The sequence below is a fragment of the Tenrec ecaudatus genome, chromosome 8 (assembly GCF_050624435.1).
Source record: "Tenrec ecaudatus isolate mTenEca1 chromosome 8, mTenEca1.hap1, whole genome shotgun sequence".
Taxonomy (NCBI): Eukaryota; Metazoa; Chordata; class Mammalia; order Afrosoricida; family Tenrecidae; genus Tenrec; species Tenrec ecaudatus.
In genome coordinates this window covers 141,817,024-141,830,273 of record NC_134537.1, presented here as the reverse complement: position 1 = coordinate 141,830,273, position 13,250 = coordinate 141,817,024, and the positions used below count along the sequence as shown (strand labels likewise).

At 49.6% G+C, this 13,250-nt stretch overlaps 1 protein-coding gene across 1 annotated transcript in view; it reads right to left on the bottom strand.

Annotated features, from left to right (window-relative positions):
• Window positions 1–2,375: 2,375 nt before the first annotated feature.
• EXOC6B (exocyst complex component 6B) overlaps window positions 2,376–13,250 on the bottom strand; it is a 567,559-nt gene continuing 556,684 nt past the window's right edge. The window contains exons 21-22 of the mRNA XM_075556958.1: window positions 12,935–13,047; window positions 2,376–5,669 (exon numbers count right to left, since the gene is read on the bottom strand). Coding sequence (XP_075413073.1) covers window positions 5,543–5,669; window positions 12,935–13,047 — 240 coding nt within the window. The 3' untranslated portion in view covers window positions 2,376–5,542. The remainder of the gene's footprint in view (window positions 5,670–12,934; window positions 13,048–13,250) is intronic.

Here is a 13,250-nt window from a genome sequence, read left to right as displayed (position 1 = left end):
ATTACAACGGCTAATGTCACAGACCCCACAAAGCAGCTGGGGCCCCAAATGCAGGGTAACCCTAACCCTACCAGTGATTGAAACAGATAGAGCAGTAGCTGTCCCACACAAAGCCCGCCTCCCCACATTTCTCCTCCTCCTCCGTGGGCTTCCTCAAGAGCCTTTGTCTTCTAGTCCCATGGGTCTGGAGGCTCTCTTTCTCATTCCCAGGTAAACACTGCCCATGAAAATTCAAAACAAGGCCTCTGGGGAAAGGCTCGGGCCCTTTCGCCCCCTCCCTCCCTTCTGCATCTCCCACTAGCTGCTCCCCACCCTCACCTGCCCGAGAGAGGAGGAGTGGGGCTGCTTCACATCCTGTTCCTGCGTTTTGTTTGGTTTTCCTCAGAGCCTGCCCAAGGGCTGCTGGTCTCTCTCTGGATCGAGCTTTGGCCCTGACATAACATTCAGTGACAAGAAATGCTACGGGCCAGTCTGCTGCAGCTTGATTTTGATAGCCCAAGTCTCTCTGTTCTGGGCCTCTTTATTGGTAATTCCCCGGCCAGCTCTCTGCATTCTCCAAAGTGCGGGGTCCTCAATTCTTTATTGAGTCCCAACCGAGTTTGGGAGTAAAAGCTAGAATTGGTGGCCGTGGGTATTCAGCTTCTGTCCTGAGGCGGCAGAACTGCAGGTCTTGCAAACACTCCTGGAAAAACTGCACACGAGAGGTGACTGCTTAGAGCAGCGGTTCTCAACCTTCCTAATGCGGCGGCCCTTTCAAACAGGTCCTCATGTTGTGGTGACCTCTAACCATAACATTAGTTTCACTGCTACTTCATCACTGTCACTTTGCTACTGTTAGGAATCAGGTGACCCCTGTGAAAGGGTCATTTGACCCCCCAAAGGGGTCACGACCCACAGGTTGAGAACCACCACTGGCTTAAAGTTGTGGCCTTCCTTCACAGAAACATTGACGTTTCCACAGGGATTTTGGTCCTTATTCAGTATTTTGGTCATGCATCTTTTTTAGACATTGATGAAAGCTATGAGCATTTTTTTCTCTCCCAGAACAGGTGGGTGCAAGACTATCTACACGTGTGTACACACACATGCACTACTTCAAGGGTTTATAATCTGCAGGCCTGGAATTCCTGAGTTCTAGACAGAGGGACACGTTTTGGCACCAAAGTCAAAGACTATAAGGTTTGAGTGGCATTGGGGGACAGATTCTACTCCGAGCCAGGCAGCCCTGGTGGTGCAGCGCTGGGCTGCTAACTACAAGCTTGGCAGTCAGGCGGCCCGTCACCCTGAGGGAGGGGGAAGTCTTGGAACCCTAAAGGGCAGCTCTACTGTGCCCTGCAGGGCCACTCTGAGCTGGAAGCCACCCGGTGTGCTCAGTTAGGAGTCTGTGGTGGAATTCGAGGGGCGGGAGGGAGCGGTCTTAAATAGCACACATGTCACGGCGAATGAAATCTGCCCATGGCTCAAACAAGTCCGATCCGGCTACCCCACGTTGACACGTCCATCGTTCCTTCACTTAGGCTTCCCAACGACCCTGGAAACTTGGGCCTCTCATTCCCCTCCGCCTGATGAGGCTTGAGGTCTGAGGTTAAGGTGCAGTTCAGGGTCATGCAGCTGGTGAATTGCAGAGCAGGGATCAAAGCCCAGTTTCAGTAGTCAAGACTTGTTACTGGAAAAAAGAACCAGTTTCCAGTCTATTCCCCGCAGCCTGTGTGCCAGCTGAAGGGCTGACAGGCCGGCCGGCCGTGGCTCCAGGGCATCTCTGACCTTACTCACGATCGTTCCCATTGTGCCTAGCAGGTGCTTCACGACCCTCCCTGCCCACAGCAGGCTCATGCCAACGTTCACTCACAGCTTCACAGAGTTTGGACTGCGTTCCCTCACGTCGAACACCCTGCTGTCTGCACTCTCTGCCCTGACGGCGCTCTTTCTTGCACCACAAAACCATGCCCGCCCCTCCCCAGACTAAAATCAGTTCACCTCACCCTCTCCCCTCCCCTGGTAATTAATTACCTCATGCCCAGTAATCTGGGACTCCACCTTGACTGGCAGGACCAGTGTCCCAATGCACTGGGCCCCGTGTTGCTCAGTCCAGAAGCCCGCACAGTATAGGCAGGTGACAGTAATGAGACCACTGTGACCGTACACATGGCCAGCTTCAGGGTGGGGGCAAGTGGAGGGATATTTCCAGAGCCACGGAACGAACCTGCCTTTTCTGACAGGCAGGCAGGCAGGCAGGCAGGCAGGCTTGCTCCTTCCCACCAAGCTTTTGCCTGATCTAGCTTCTCAGTCCACTTGATTGGAGTGCAGTGTCTGCCACCCAGCCGCGCGGTGCACAAAGGGATGGGAGACCAAACAAAGGATGAGACCACGCCGTGGCTTTTTAAACAGGTCCTTGGTGATCTTGTTTAATAGCAGTCACAAGGGGAATGTACAGGAGGGATAAACATGCTCTTTCCGCCCTGGCTTCCCACCGACCATCTGCCTCGGCAGCTTTTCTACTGAATTTTAAAGAAAAGAGTCTACCTTAGAGTTACAAACGGGCTTTTCTAAATTTCCCCCATAAACATACAACTATGTATGCAAAATAAAAAGGTAATTTCCCAGCACATTAGTGAAATATCATTGTAAACTCAGGCTAGGGGGAAAAAAAAAAGGCAACTGAAGCCACCAGGAAGGGTCCTGGGCGAAGGTAGGGGAATTTCTGCAGCAGGCCCCGGACAGTGTGTTCAGAGGCCTAATGAGGAAGATCAGGGCCAACGCCAGTCTCGGGGGCTGAGGGCCCCGGGTGTGGGGCTTGCTGAGAAAGCCCTTGTTGAGTGTACAGGGGAGCGAGGCTGATCTTGAGTCCTGGAAGACTGGCAGGCCTGGGACACAGAGAGGTACTGCTGAGTGCTTTCCGGGAGCCGGGCATTCCATCTGCTGGGTCCAATGTCAAGGTCCTGTTCTTCCCTACTCCAGCAGGTTCACTTCTCTATCGTCTGCTGAGGTTTTCCCATGAATAGTAAAACTGTGAGGATGCCTCTCTGGCCACGGAAAGCCAGGGGGGTTCCCAAACCGACTGTGCCTTCAGGACCTGGTTTCCCCAAGAACTGGGCCCAGGATGCAGGCTGACTGGACAGCAGGTGGGCCATGGGCACCCACGTTCGTGCCTTCTTATCAACACTGCCAAGTCGTTGTTTCTCTATCTCTAAGCATGTGAGGGTAAATCTTAGCAATCTGTGGGGCGTGGGCACACATGTTTAGCACTAGTCTTCTCAAGGCTGGCCCAGCTATATAGGCCTATACACAAAAGACTGAACAAGCAAAACAAACGAAAAACCAATTTACCCACTTAAATAACTTTGATGTCGCTGGTCCCCAATGTTACTTTTTCCCGACCATCAACAGTAGCGATACATAAAGCTGGGCAGTGGGTTGTTTTGTGTGAGGGAAGGGTGATGGCAGACTGAGAGGCAAGGGGAGAACCACCAAAGAGCCCATCCATATAAGCCTAGAACTTGAATCAGCTTGCCTGCCGAGGGACTTTACGTGTAAGGCGCGGGGGTCCTCCTTTCTCGGTCCTATTCACTGCCGCCTCCGCACCACAGGCCTTCCACGGTCGAGTTCTGAGACAGCATCAGCAACGATGGCTCTCTGACGAAGATTAAAACTGGAGCCTGCTTAAGATCCTTGCTCACTTCAATGTCGCAGCACTCAGAGCTGAACGGATCATGCCTCCACACACGGGCTAGTGAAAGAGGGTGTTCTGGGTCCTTCCTATGCAGCAGGACTGCAGGTTGGTCCAGTCATTTCTTGCTGTTTTCAACAAACTCCAGAGCGAGGGAGAAGAAGGCATCCTGGTCTCACTCCCACAAGCCCTGCCTGTCCTTGGTGGGTAGAGTCTGGGGAGCAGCACTCAGCCAAAGGCCTTTCGTTCTAAGAGCAACACGCTGGTCTGCATCTTGAGCTTTGTCAGACTTCCACAGAGCTCCATACCCTCTCCGGGGCTCTCAAGTCCACATGCTGATTCCCTGCCTCGCGGTTTTCAAGTTGTGATCGGATCTGATGGGGGCAGAGAAATGGGGACGGTGAGGGAGGAAGCACTGACTTCCCCAGAAGCAACTTAGTAGCTGATGAGGAATTATCAGTTATGAGGAATTCCGTTCGCTGAGTCTCTCTTCCCGCTGATCCAAACTGGAAATGCCGCCAGCGAGGTGTCTTTGTCATGGCTCGGTGAGATGGTGAGATGCACAATTGTATTCTTGCCAGCAGCCCTCTTCCTGAAGTGTCTTCCAGAGACGTCCTAACAAAGCTCCTGCCTTCTGTCTCAAAAGCCTCGATGCTGGGCTCCACCAGCCTTCCCAAGCAAACTCTAGAGTCAGGGGGGTAACAGTGACAGACGATCTTTCTCAGGTGAGGCCAAAAGATGGCTCTGGGGATCTCAAAAGAAGACAGGCAACTTGGGATTGAGCAAGAAGAGCGCCACATCCGGGGTTTGACTGAGTGAGGGGCAGCTGGGTCGGAGGCAGCAAACGCCTCCCTCACAGCTCCACTGGCTCCAGTCCTCGCGGTGTTCAGTCCAGCAGTGGCTGCTCTCACCATGGCGAGCTGGTAACATTTCCTTAAAGTGGCCAGGAAGCGGATTTCAAAATATGAAGGAAAAATCCCAACAGCCTTTAGCCCTAAGGGCGGAGCGAGAGCATTTGCAAGTTGCTGGGCTCGGAACTCTCTCCATGACGCTCCTAGAGGAGGTCAACTACGGGACTCTTCGTGACGTCCCACAGGAAGTGTCTGCTGACCTACGTCCTGAACCAAGTAGCCTGGGCCTACAAGAAGGAAATGAGATGACCAGGGAAGGGACTGGGGTGCCGACTTGAAAACCACTAGATGTCAAGATGCAGCAAAAAGCTTTCCGGGTGGCGGGTCACCACCCTAGATAAGAGCAGCACGGAGCACGAGCCATCGCCACTGCCTCCTCCTCGCTCCTGCCCTGGAGAAATCCCTGTCCTCTGGGGACTGGAGTGAAGGCGTCATCGTGCCACATGCCATGTTTGCCCCCCAACCAAGGGGAGTCAGCAGTCTGAGGAGAAGCGCCTCCAGGACGTCCGGGGAAGCTGCTCGTGAATGCATCAGATGGTATTGTTTGCAGGACTTCGTCAACTTGCTTCAGACAGGATCAGCATCACCTCCACGGCGAGGGAGGCCCTCCAGAGCAAACAGAATATCCTCTATTAGCCTTCGGCCTACGCATCTGATCTCCCACTGTGAAGGCGTCATGCCACGTAGTTCCTGAACTCCAGCCCAAAACTCTGGAGCCATGAAGAAGGGTGGCTAATGCCACTGCCATTGCTGATTCCATCCCCTCCACTGTGGTCCCAGCCTAGCAACATCGCATGCACTGGCTTATTCTTGTGCCTCTTTACTATAGGGAGAGAATATATGAACACTGTACAAGGGTTACTAAAAAAATACATATGCTCTCTTTGAAGAAGATAGAGCTAGCCAGCTGGGTCCCAGACTCTGAGGCTGCAGCAAGCAGCCCCTGTGGCCCTGAGACCAGCCTTTATGAGTGGTGACTGCTGATGAGTCCCCGGAGCTGCTTGGCCACAGTGTCAATCAGTTTCTGCTTGTCTCGTTCATTTTTCCGAAACTGTGCAAACATGTTGTTCTTGCGGCTAGTGTCCTTCATCCTAGACAGAGAAGGAAGGAAAGAGGGCAAAGAATGTAAGGGGATAATGGTGGAAGGAGACCTTGAAGGAGGTAGGGGTACGATACTGCATCTTACACGCTGCTCAGAGCGGGAGAGTAACAGGAAGCTATTCTGCTAGCGCACCCAGCCTTCCTCTCAGTCACCTTTGGGGAATAGTAGGGATCAGTCCCCTTATTTGCTTATGCTCCCCATCCAATTTATTCTTTTCTCTTTCCAGCTATACATCTGTTACGAGAATCAATGACATGCTATAAACTTGCTAATCTACACACTCTTAGGAAATATCTACCCCTATTGCCACTGAGTCAATTCCAGCCCACAGTGATCCTCTAGTGTCGAGTAGAATGGCCCCAGATGGCGTCCAAGGCCATCATCTTTAAGGAAACACACTGGGACAGGTAGCTTTGAGCTGCCGACTTGCCGTTCTCAGTTTACGTGCTAACCCACGGTGCCACCAGGGTCCCATTGATGACCTCAAGAGCTTACTCATCTAGGAAATCCTGCCACCGTATCCCAGGGCCTGGCATTTGAAAGGATAAGTTACACACAAAACAAAAACTCTCAATTAGCAATTCTAAGAGTAGATGAATAACCCAAACTTACTGGGTATTTCTAAACGTGCCCTGAGCTTGTTTTTCTACCCCGGCCCTGACAAAGCTAAGGGCTTCGGTGAGTTCTCCTCTTTGTCTCGGGGTGAAAAACTCAAACTCACTACCCTGAGTCAAGTCTGACTCATCGTGACTCTATCAGGACAGGGTAGAACTGCCCCTTTGGGGTTCCCAGGCTGTGAATCTTTAAGGAAGGAGGAGTCACCTTGCTCCTGTGGAGCACCCGTGTCTAGGAGCTGCTGGCCTTGAGGTCGGTCATCTGTTAGACTACCAGGGCTTGTGCCTCAGGGCAGGGCCTACAAATAAGGAGCGAGGGGCTAAGAGGCACAGTGCCCAGGAAAGCGGAAGTCAAAAGGGCTGGACCAGTCTCCTCCAGGATAAACCAGGGTGTGAAGCAAAGAGCCCCAGAGTCCTCCATGGTCATCTCGACCTCCAGACCTGTGGGCTTTGGAGAACGTTTTATTACGGAGTCAGGCTTACTCACTACCATTGAGGTGATTCTGACTCCTCATGACTCTACGGGACAGGGAAGAAGTGCCCTGTGGGTTTCCCAGGCTGTTTATGGGAGCCCAAAGTCTCATTTTCTCCCATGGAATGGTTGGTGGGTTTGAACTGCTGTCCTTGTGGTTACCAACCCAACTGGTAACCCACTAGACCACCAGGGCTCCTGATGAGTCAAGCTCCATAAATGTCATCTTTCTACTGCATAAGCCACGGGAGTCTGGCCAATAGTATTACCAGATGAAAGGCCCTAACTGCTCTAACCAAAGTCAAGGAGTGACTGAGATGACTATCAAACCAAATTCACTGACATGGAGTCACTTCCAACTCATAAAGACCCCATTAGACAGTGTCAGAGACTACATGAGCAGACAGCCTCATCTTTCCCCTGCAACATGGCTGGTGGGTTTGAACCACTAACACCTTGCAGTTAGCAGTACAACATGGAATTTATCACACAACTAGGCCTCCTTGAGATTGTCATAGAAACATCAGACCCTAAGTCATTGTGTTGGAACCTCTAGTTTCCAGGAACTTGCTGTTTCATGCAGAGAGCTCACAATCCCTGCCATCTATTGGTGGCAGTTCACCAATCCTCACCTCTGCACACCACACTTCCCAGCCAACTGCTAGTTCTACTGTCAGAAAATTTAGAACAATGCCTAGACTACCTGGATTTTAGAACTTGTCTTTTCAAGGTCTACATTCTTCACAGACCACATCAGAATTATTTGATTTGGAAACCCCACTATGAGAACCAGACTTTGCCTTACACACGCCTGTTGCAGATCAAAGGAACTGAACGTTGAAACATCCTAGTGCAAGCAGAAGCCAAGGTCTGGAATCCCAAGAGCATGGATTTGGAAGTCAGTGGATTTGGGGTTCAGCTTTCTTCCTTTTGAGGTTGCCGATTAATTGGCAACTTAAGCCTAGTGTGTATCTGCTATTTTTACACTTCGTTTGCTTTTTGCGACTCTGTCCTGCAGACATAGTTTTGCCTTTGTGATTATGTTGTATTAAAATGCTTGCCTGTGTCTAACCCCCATTCCTTTCTTAAACTGTGTTCAGTTACTTAAGTTTTTAACCTGTATAAGTGAACATCTCATGTATTGTAGTTTAATAAGCATTCCTATATATGAATATTTTCCTTTTCTCAATAGTACTTTAAATTCTATACCATTGGAGAGGTTAAACTACCAAATGTCTCATGGAGGTTACTTACATTGTTTCTCAATAAACTGATAATACCACCACTAAAGCAGAAGTGGAGCAGTATAGACATATATGAGCATGAAGAACAATTAGTCCTTATGATCTGGTCCTGGTCAATATTTGCTCTCATGAAGCGATCTCATGAAGATATGTGTGCTATAGCAAAGTGTGGTGAAGAACTCAGATAGTCCCTAGCTATCAAAAAGAATAGTGTTTGGATCATAAAGGCTTATTTAAAAAAACAAAACCCAGCCATCTAAATAAGGTGTAAGCTAAGTCCACACAGAGGAGTCCACTCCAGCCCGTATGATGTAAGAACTGTAAATAAATGTGCTTGACACCATGGATGGATGGATGGATTATGATAAGAGTTGTATGAGCTCCCAATAAAATGATTTAAAAAACATAAATAAATTCTGGCATTCAATGAGGAAAAAAAAAGAGTTGTAAATAAAATCCAAGATCAGAGGAGGGAATTGTATTAAAACTTAACTTCTGAGCACCTGGTTTGCAGAAGGCTACGAATGATGGTGAAAGCCAAAAATCCAATTGCTGAGTCCCCCGTGTAGATTAAATCTCTGGTGAATCCCCTCTGACCACTTGACCAGAGAGGGGAATAAGTCTGATCCTCAGACAAAGTGCATTGGAAAGTAGATCACGATAGATGTAGTTAGGTTAAAAGTTAGCATATTATCATTTGTTTTCCATTTGGACTCACTTTTATTTATTTATTTGAATTTTCAAACTATTTTTTTCATTTTATTGGGGGATCTTACAACTCTTCTAACGATCCATCAATCAATTGTATTAAGCACATTTGTACACATGTTGCCATCAACATTTTCAAAACATTTTCTTTCTATTTGAGCCCTTGGTATCAGCTCCTCTTACCACCTCACATGAATCCTTATCAATTATATATTTTTGTTATTTCGTATCTTACACTGTCCAGTGTCTCCCTTCACCCACATTTCTGTTATTCATTCCCCTGGAGGGATGATATATCCAACCTTGTGATTGGTTCCCCTTTTCTCCCCCTTCTCCCCTTCCCCCTCCTCTCATATCGCTACTCCCACTACTGCTCCTGAGGGCTTTAGCTGTCCTGAATTCCTTGTGCTGAGAGCTTTTGTCTGTGCCAATGTGTACTCCAGTCTAGCCAGATGTGTAAGGTGGAACTGGGTAATGGTAGCGGGTGGTGGGGGGGCCTGGAGAAAGGAAGTTTCAGGAACTAGAGCATGCTGGGTGTTCTGTTGGTGCTAGACTGCATCCTGGTTGAACTGTCCTTTCCATACAATCCTTCTGTAGGGGGATGTCCAATTTTGACTCATTTTTAATTTGCTGTAGTTCCTGTTATTATCTACTTTCAATTGGATTGAGGTTTTTCTGTATTATATTTTGTTGTTATTATTGTTTCTTCATATGATTTTTCCTTGTATGAAATACAGGATAAGTAAATCTATAGAGACAGTAACTGGATTAACAGTTTCTTAGACCGAGAAGTGTGTGTGTGTGTGTGTGTGTGTGTGTGTGTGTGTGTGTGTGTGGTGGTGGGGGGTGAGCAATGGGAAGCTAATTATAATGGGTGCAAGCCCGAAGATGATGTTCTAAAACTGATGATTGCTGAACTTTTAATATATTTAAACCATTGAATTATAGGGAATGTGAATTGTATGTCAATAAAACTGCTTTAAATAAACACACACACACACACACGGACAGAATAGTGCCTAGACCTCTCTCTCCCCATGGTGGGCCTGTCAGGACTTCTCTACCAGTTCAAGAGGCCTCACTGCTCTTTGGGGCTGCCCAAAGTCAGAATAGCAGAAGCGACCAAAGAAGCCTGGCACAAGCTGTCCTCAATGGACTTCTGAGGGCGTTCTGTCCCCTGACTCATTGCTTCCTGTGGACTGGCCCTTTGAAGAGGGGCAGATAAAGGCCAGTGGGTCAAACAGCCAGAGCTCCCACAGAGCATGCCACCCATTTGCCAAAGAGGGCTGGTGACCAGTAACACCACACCACAAACTGGGATTTCTCCCTCTGCTCTAAGGTCAAAGGTCTTCAGCCTGGCATTAGTCATCAAGTAAACTTAAAATACTGAGTATAAGGAGGTATCAACGCCCCTATGATGGGTGCTGTGCTCAGACGAAGGAGGACAAGGTGACAGGAGTTCGTTGGAAAGACAGCACCAGGTTCTCCAGGCTGTGATGATCACTGTACTTGGTCCCTTGCGCATTAATTGATCACTGTACTTGGTCCCTTGTGCATAAATTGATCACTGTACTTGGTCCCTTATGCATGAATCGATCACTGTACTTGGTCCCTTACACATTAATTGCACAACAGTGTGTGTGGAACTGACCATATTTTAGATGATTTATCTCAGAGAAGAACTTCCTGGCATCTGTGGGGCATGGTATACACATAAACAACAATACAGAAGGAAATGAAGGGTTGGGGGTAAGGGCAGCACTTAAACTCTTGGCTGCTAACCAAAAGCCTGGTGGCTTGACCCAGCCGCAGCCTGGAAAACCTGTCCTGTGGGGTCAGGTTGACAGCAACTAGCTGACAGCAACTGATCATTAGTTTTACGACTCTTCAAAGAAGGCCAGGACCAGGCAGCAAGGCTGGCTCACAGCTGCCATGGGAGGGCTCCTGTAATCAAGGGAGAGAAGATGCGGGTTGTCCCTGAGGCTCAGGACCTCGTAGCCATTCATCTCTGATTAACCCCTAGCTAGGGGTTAGGCACTATAAAGATAAACTCAAGTGGAGAATAGCAGGCTGGTTTATATCCTGGCAATGTCCCAACACCAGGAGAGCCGTCTGTCCCTCTCCCCTACCATTCCTCAGCTCTGGATCCCGACTGGCTTTGGCTATGGCCTCCTCGTAGTCATACAAGGGCCTCTTCTCTTTCCTGAATGTTGGAAGTAGGTCTTGGGGCCTACTAAAAAGGGCCACTTGAGAAGGGAGAGACTGCCTTGGGAGCACAGCTGGCTGCGGGAGAAGCTGGGATGAGTCAAGTGAAGGGGCTGATTCCTCTGAGGAGGGGGATCTGGATCACAGTGGTCTGGGTGGCTGTGGCTCCACGATATTTGACAGGAAGTTTGCAAACCCTATTGATTGCTCATGGCTTAGTTCCTGGCTAGACCTGTGGGATGCCGGAGAGGTTATGTAAGCCTGTGGCTGAGGTCTAGGAAGTAGACAAGTCACGACTTCCTGGATGCAGAGGATCTCAGGAATGGAGGAGCAAAGGGTTACTGAGTGAGGCCACTGACGGAAAAGACACAGAATGAATAAGGCCAGCTGAGCACCAACTCAAAGGTCAGAATGTCCCCGTTACAGATGGCCGCTGAGGACTCTGAATTAGCCCTTGCTCAGGGTCTGCTCCTAAAGAGAGGCAGCTCCCACAGCCGAGGTAGGTTCTGGACCCTAAAGGCCAGGGCCTCACCCCAGGGGCTAGGGGAGTCTGCCAAAGAGTTTCCTTCTGCCAGAGCTGAGTTGCAGGCTCTTCTCTAGCAAGAGAGTGGGCTGTGTCAGGAAGCTAAGTGGAAACAGTCCTTTACCTGCTACTGATGGGATGGGAAAATATCTGCCACCACTCTCTGCCCCAAAGGAACTGATAAGCCAAGGGTCCCTCTAAGGAGCAAGGATCGTGGAACCAGCCAGCCAGTGGGCAGCCGGTTGGTTCAGTAGGTTAATATGTCAGGGAAAGGGCAACTCTCAGGGTAGGGATTTTAATGTAGTCATTGTGTCGATGAGGAAACAAGAAGGACGTGCCTCAAAGTGATGGAAAAGGCCCAAGTAAATAATATGCTTACTCTCTAGATGCCCAAGGGGGAAGGTCATGGGGAGAGAGAACCATGAGAAACAAAGTTAACAAGGAAACATCAGTTTCTTTCTTGCTCTGGAAACCGTTGCAGTCTGGGCTCTTCGCCTCTTGAATACACTGCATCCGGCTCTTGCCTGCTCCTTGTCTCCTTCCTTCCCTCCACTCACGTTACGCAGCAAGAAGCATACACTTGAGCATCTTCTCCTACTTAAAAAGGGCCACGCTGGCCTTCTGCACAGGTGTCTTGCCCTGCCAGTATGTGAGACCTGCTTGGCCATGGATGCCGACTGGCTGCACTTCCCGGATGCACTCAAGACAACCCTGGCGAGGTCCTGAAAACATTTTTGAAGCCCTTCCAAGATATATCTCCTATGCAACTGCAAATTACCTTCTGCAAGAAAATAAGACCCTTTCACCGACAGATCTTGGTGTCTGGCTTGCAGGTTTTCAACTATGCCAGAGCCAGGTTGCAATGTAGGGTGGATACCTGCATGTGGTTGACATGCTGGTTAGCTGTAAAATGCTCTAGAACTGGCTAACCCAATCTCTGTGGCAGCACTTCTCCCTCAGAGAGACAATTTTCTGTCTAGTGACTGTCTCGACAGGTAAGAATGAGACATTGTCTCCCAGCAGACCTTCTGTGGGCTAGTCAACATCACAAAACTAAACCTGGAGGGAGAGGGCATGCGGGAGAAGGCTTCAGTCCTGCCTGCTAGGGATCAGTGTAGTCACCTGGTCTGTGGGTGGCTGTTCCTCCTCATAGTCCAAGGGACTCCTTCTGTTCACCAGGTGGCCTGAGTTTCAGACTAGGGCACCTTTCCTTCTTATTCTGTCATCCCTAGAGACATGATGGCCCCACTAGGCTGCAAGGAGTTTAATTCTGACCTACTCTTGGCCTGCCTCGTGGGGCCTCGGGAATTAAGTGGCTGTTAGAGGAAGACGGGCTGGTCTCATCCAAACCGATTGTTGACAGCATTGAAGGACAACTTCAAGAAAGGTGATTCTCTTGCCTTCCCAAGGTATTGGCAAAAGGATAGTCCCAATTCTCTACACCCACTCCTCCTCCTCTCGGGCAAGACCACTGGGTTGAATACTCACTTCTCAAGCAGGGTCAGAGCCGTCACTGGGTTGACTCGGAGGTACTTGCAGTTGGGTTGACCATAGTCAGCAAGGTAGGTTGACCAATCCCACTGGATGAAGAGATCCAAAAGCTGTAAAACACGCAAGTCCCGGCCCCGGGGATTAGTGAAGACAGACAAAACAAACCACAATCCCCACCTCACGACCGTTCTTTTCCATCAGCGAACCCTTGCAGTGCGGCGGGAGCTCCAGGTGAGAAAGACTGGGCAGTCTGCGCTCACATGGACGGGCAGCCTGCGAGGCCAGTAGGGCATTAGCTCCTCTGCTGTGCTCA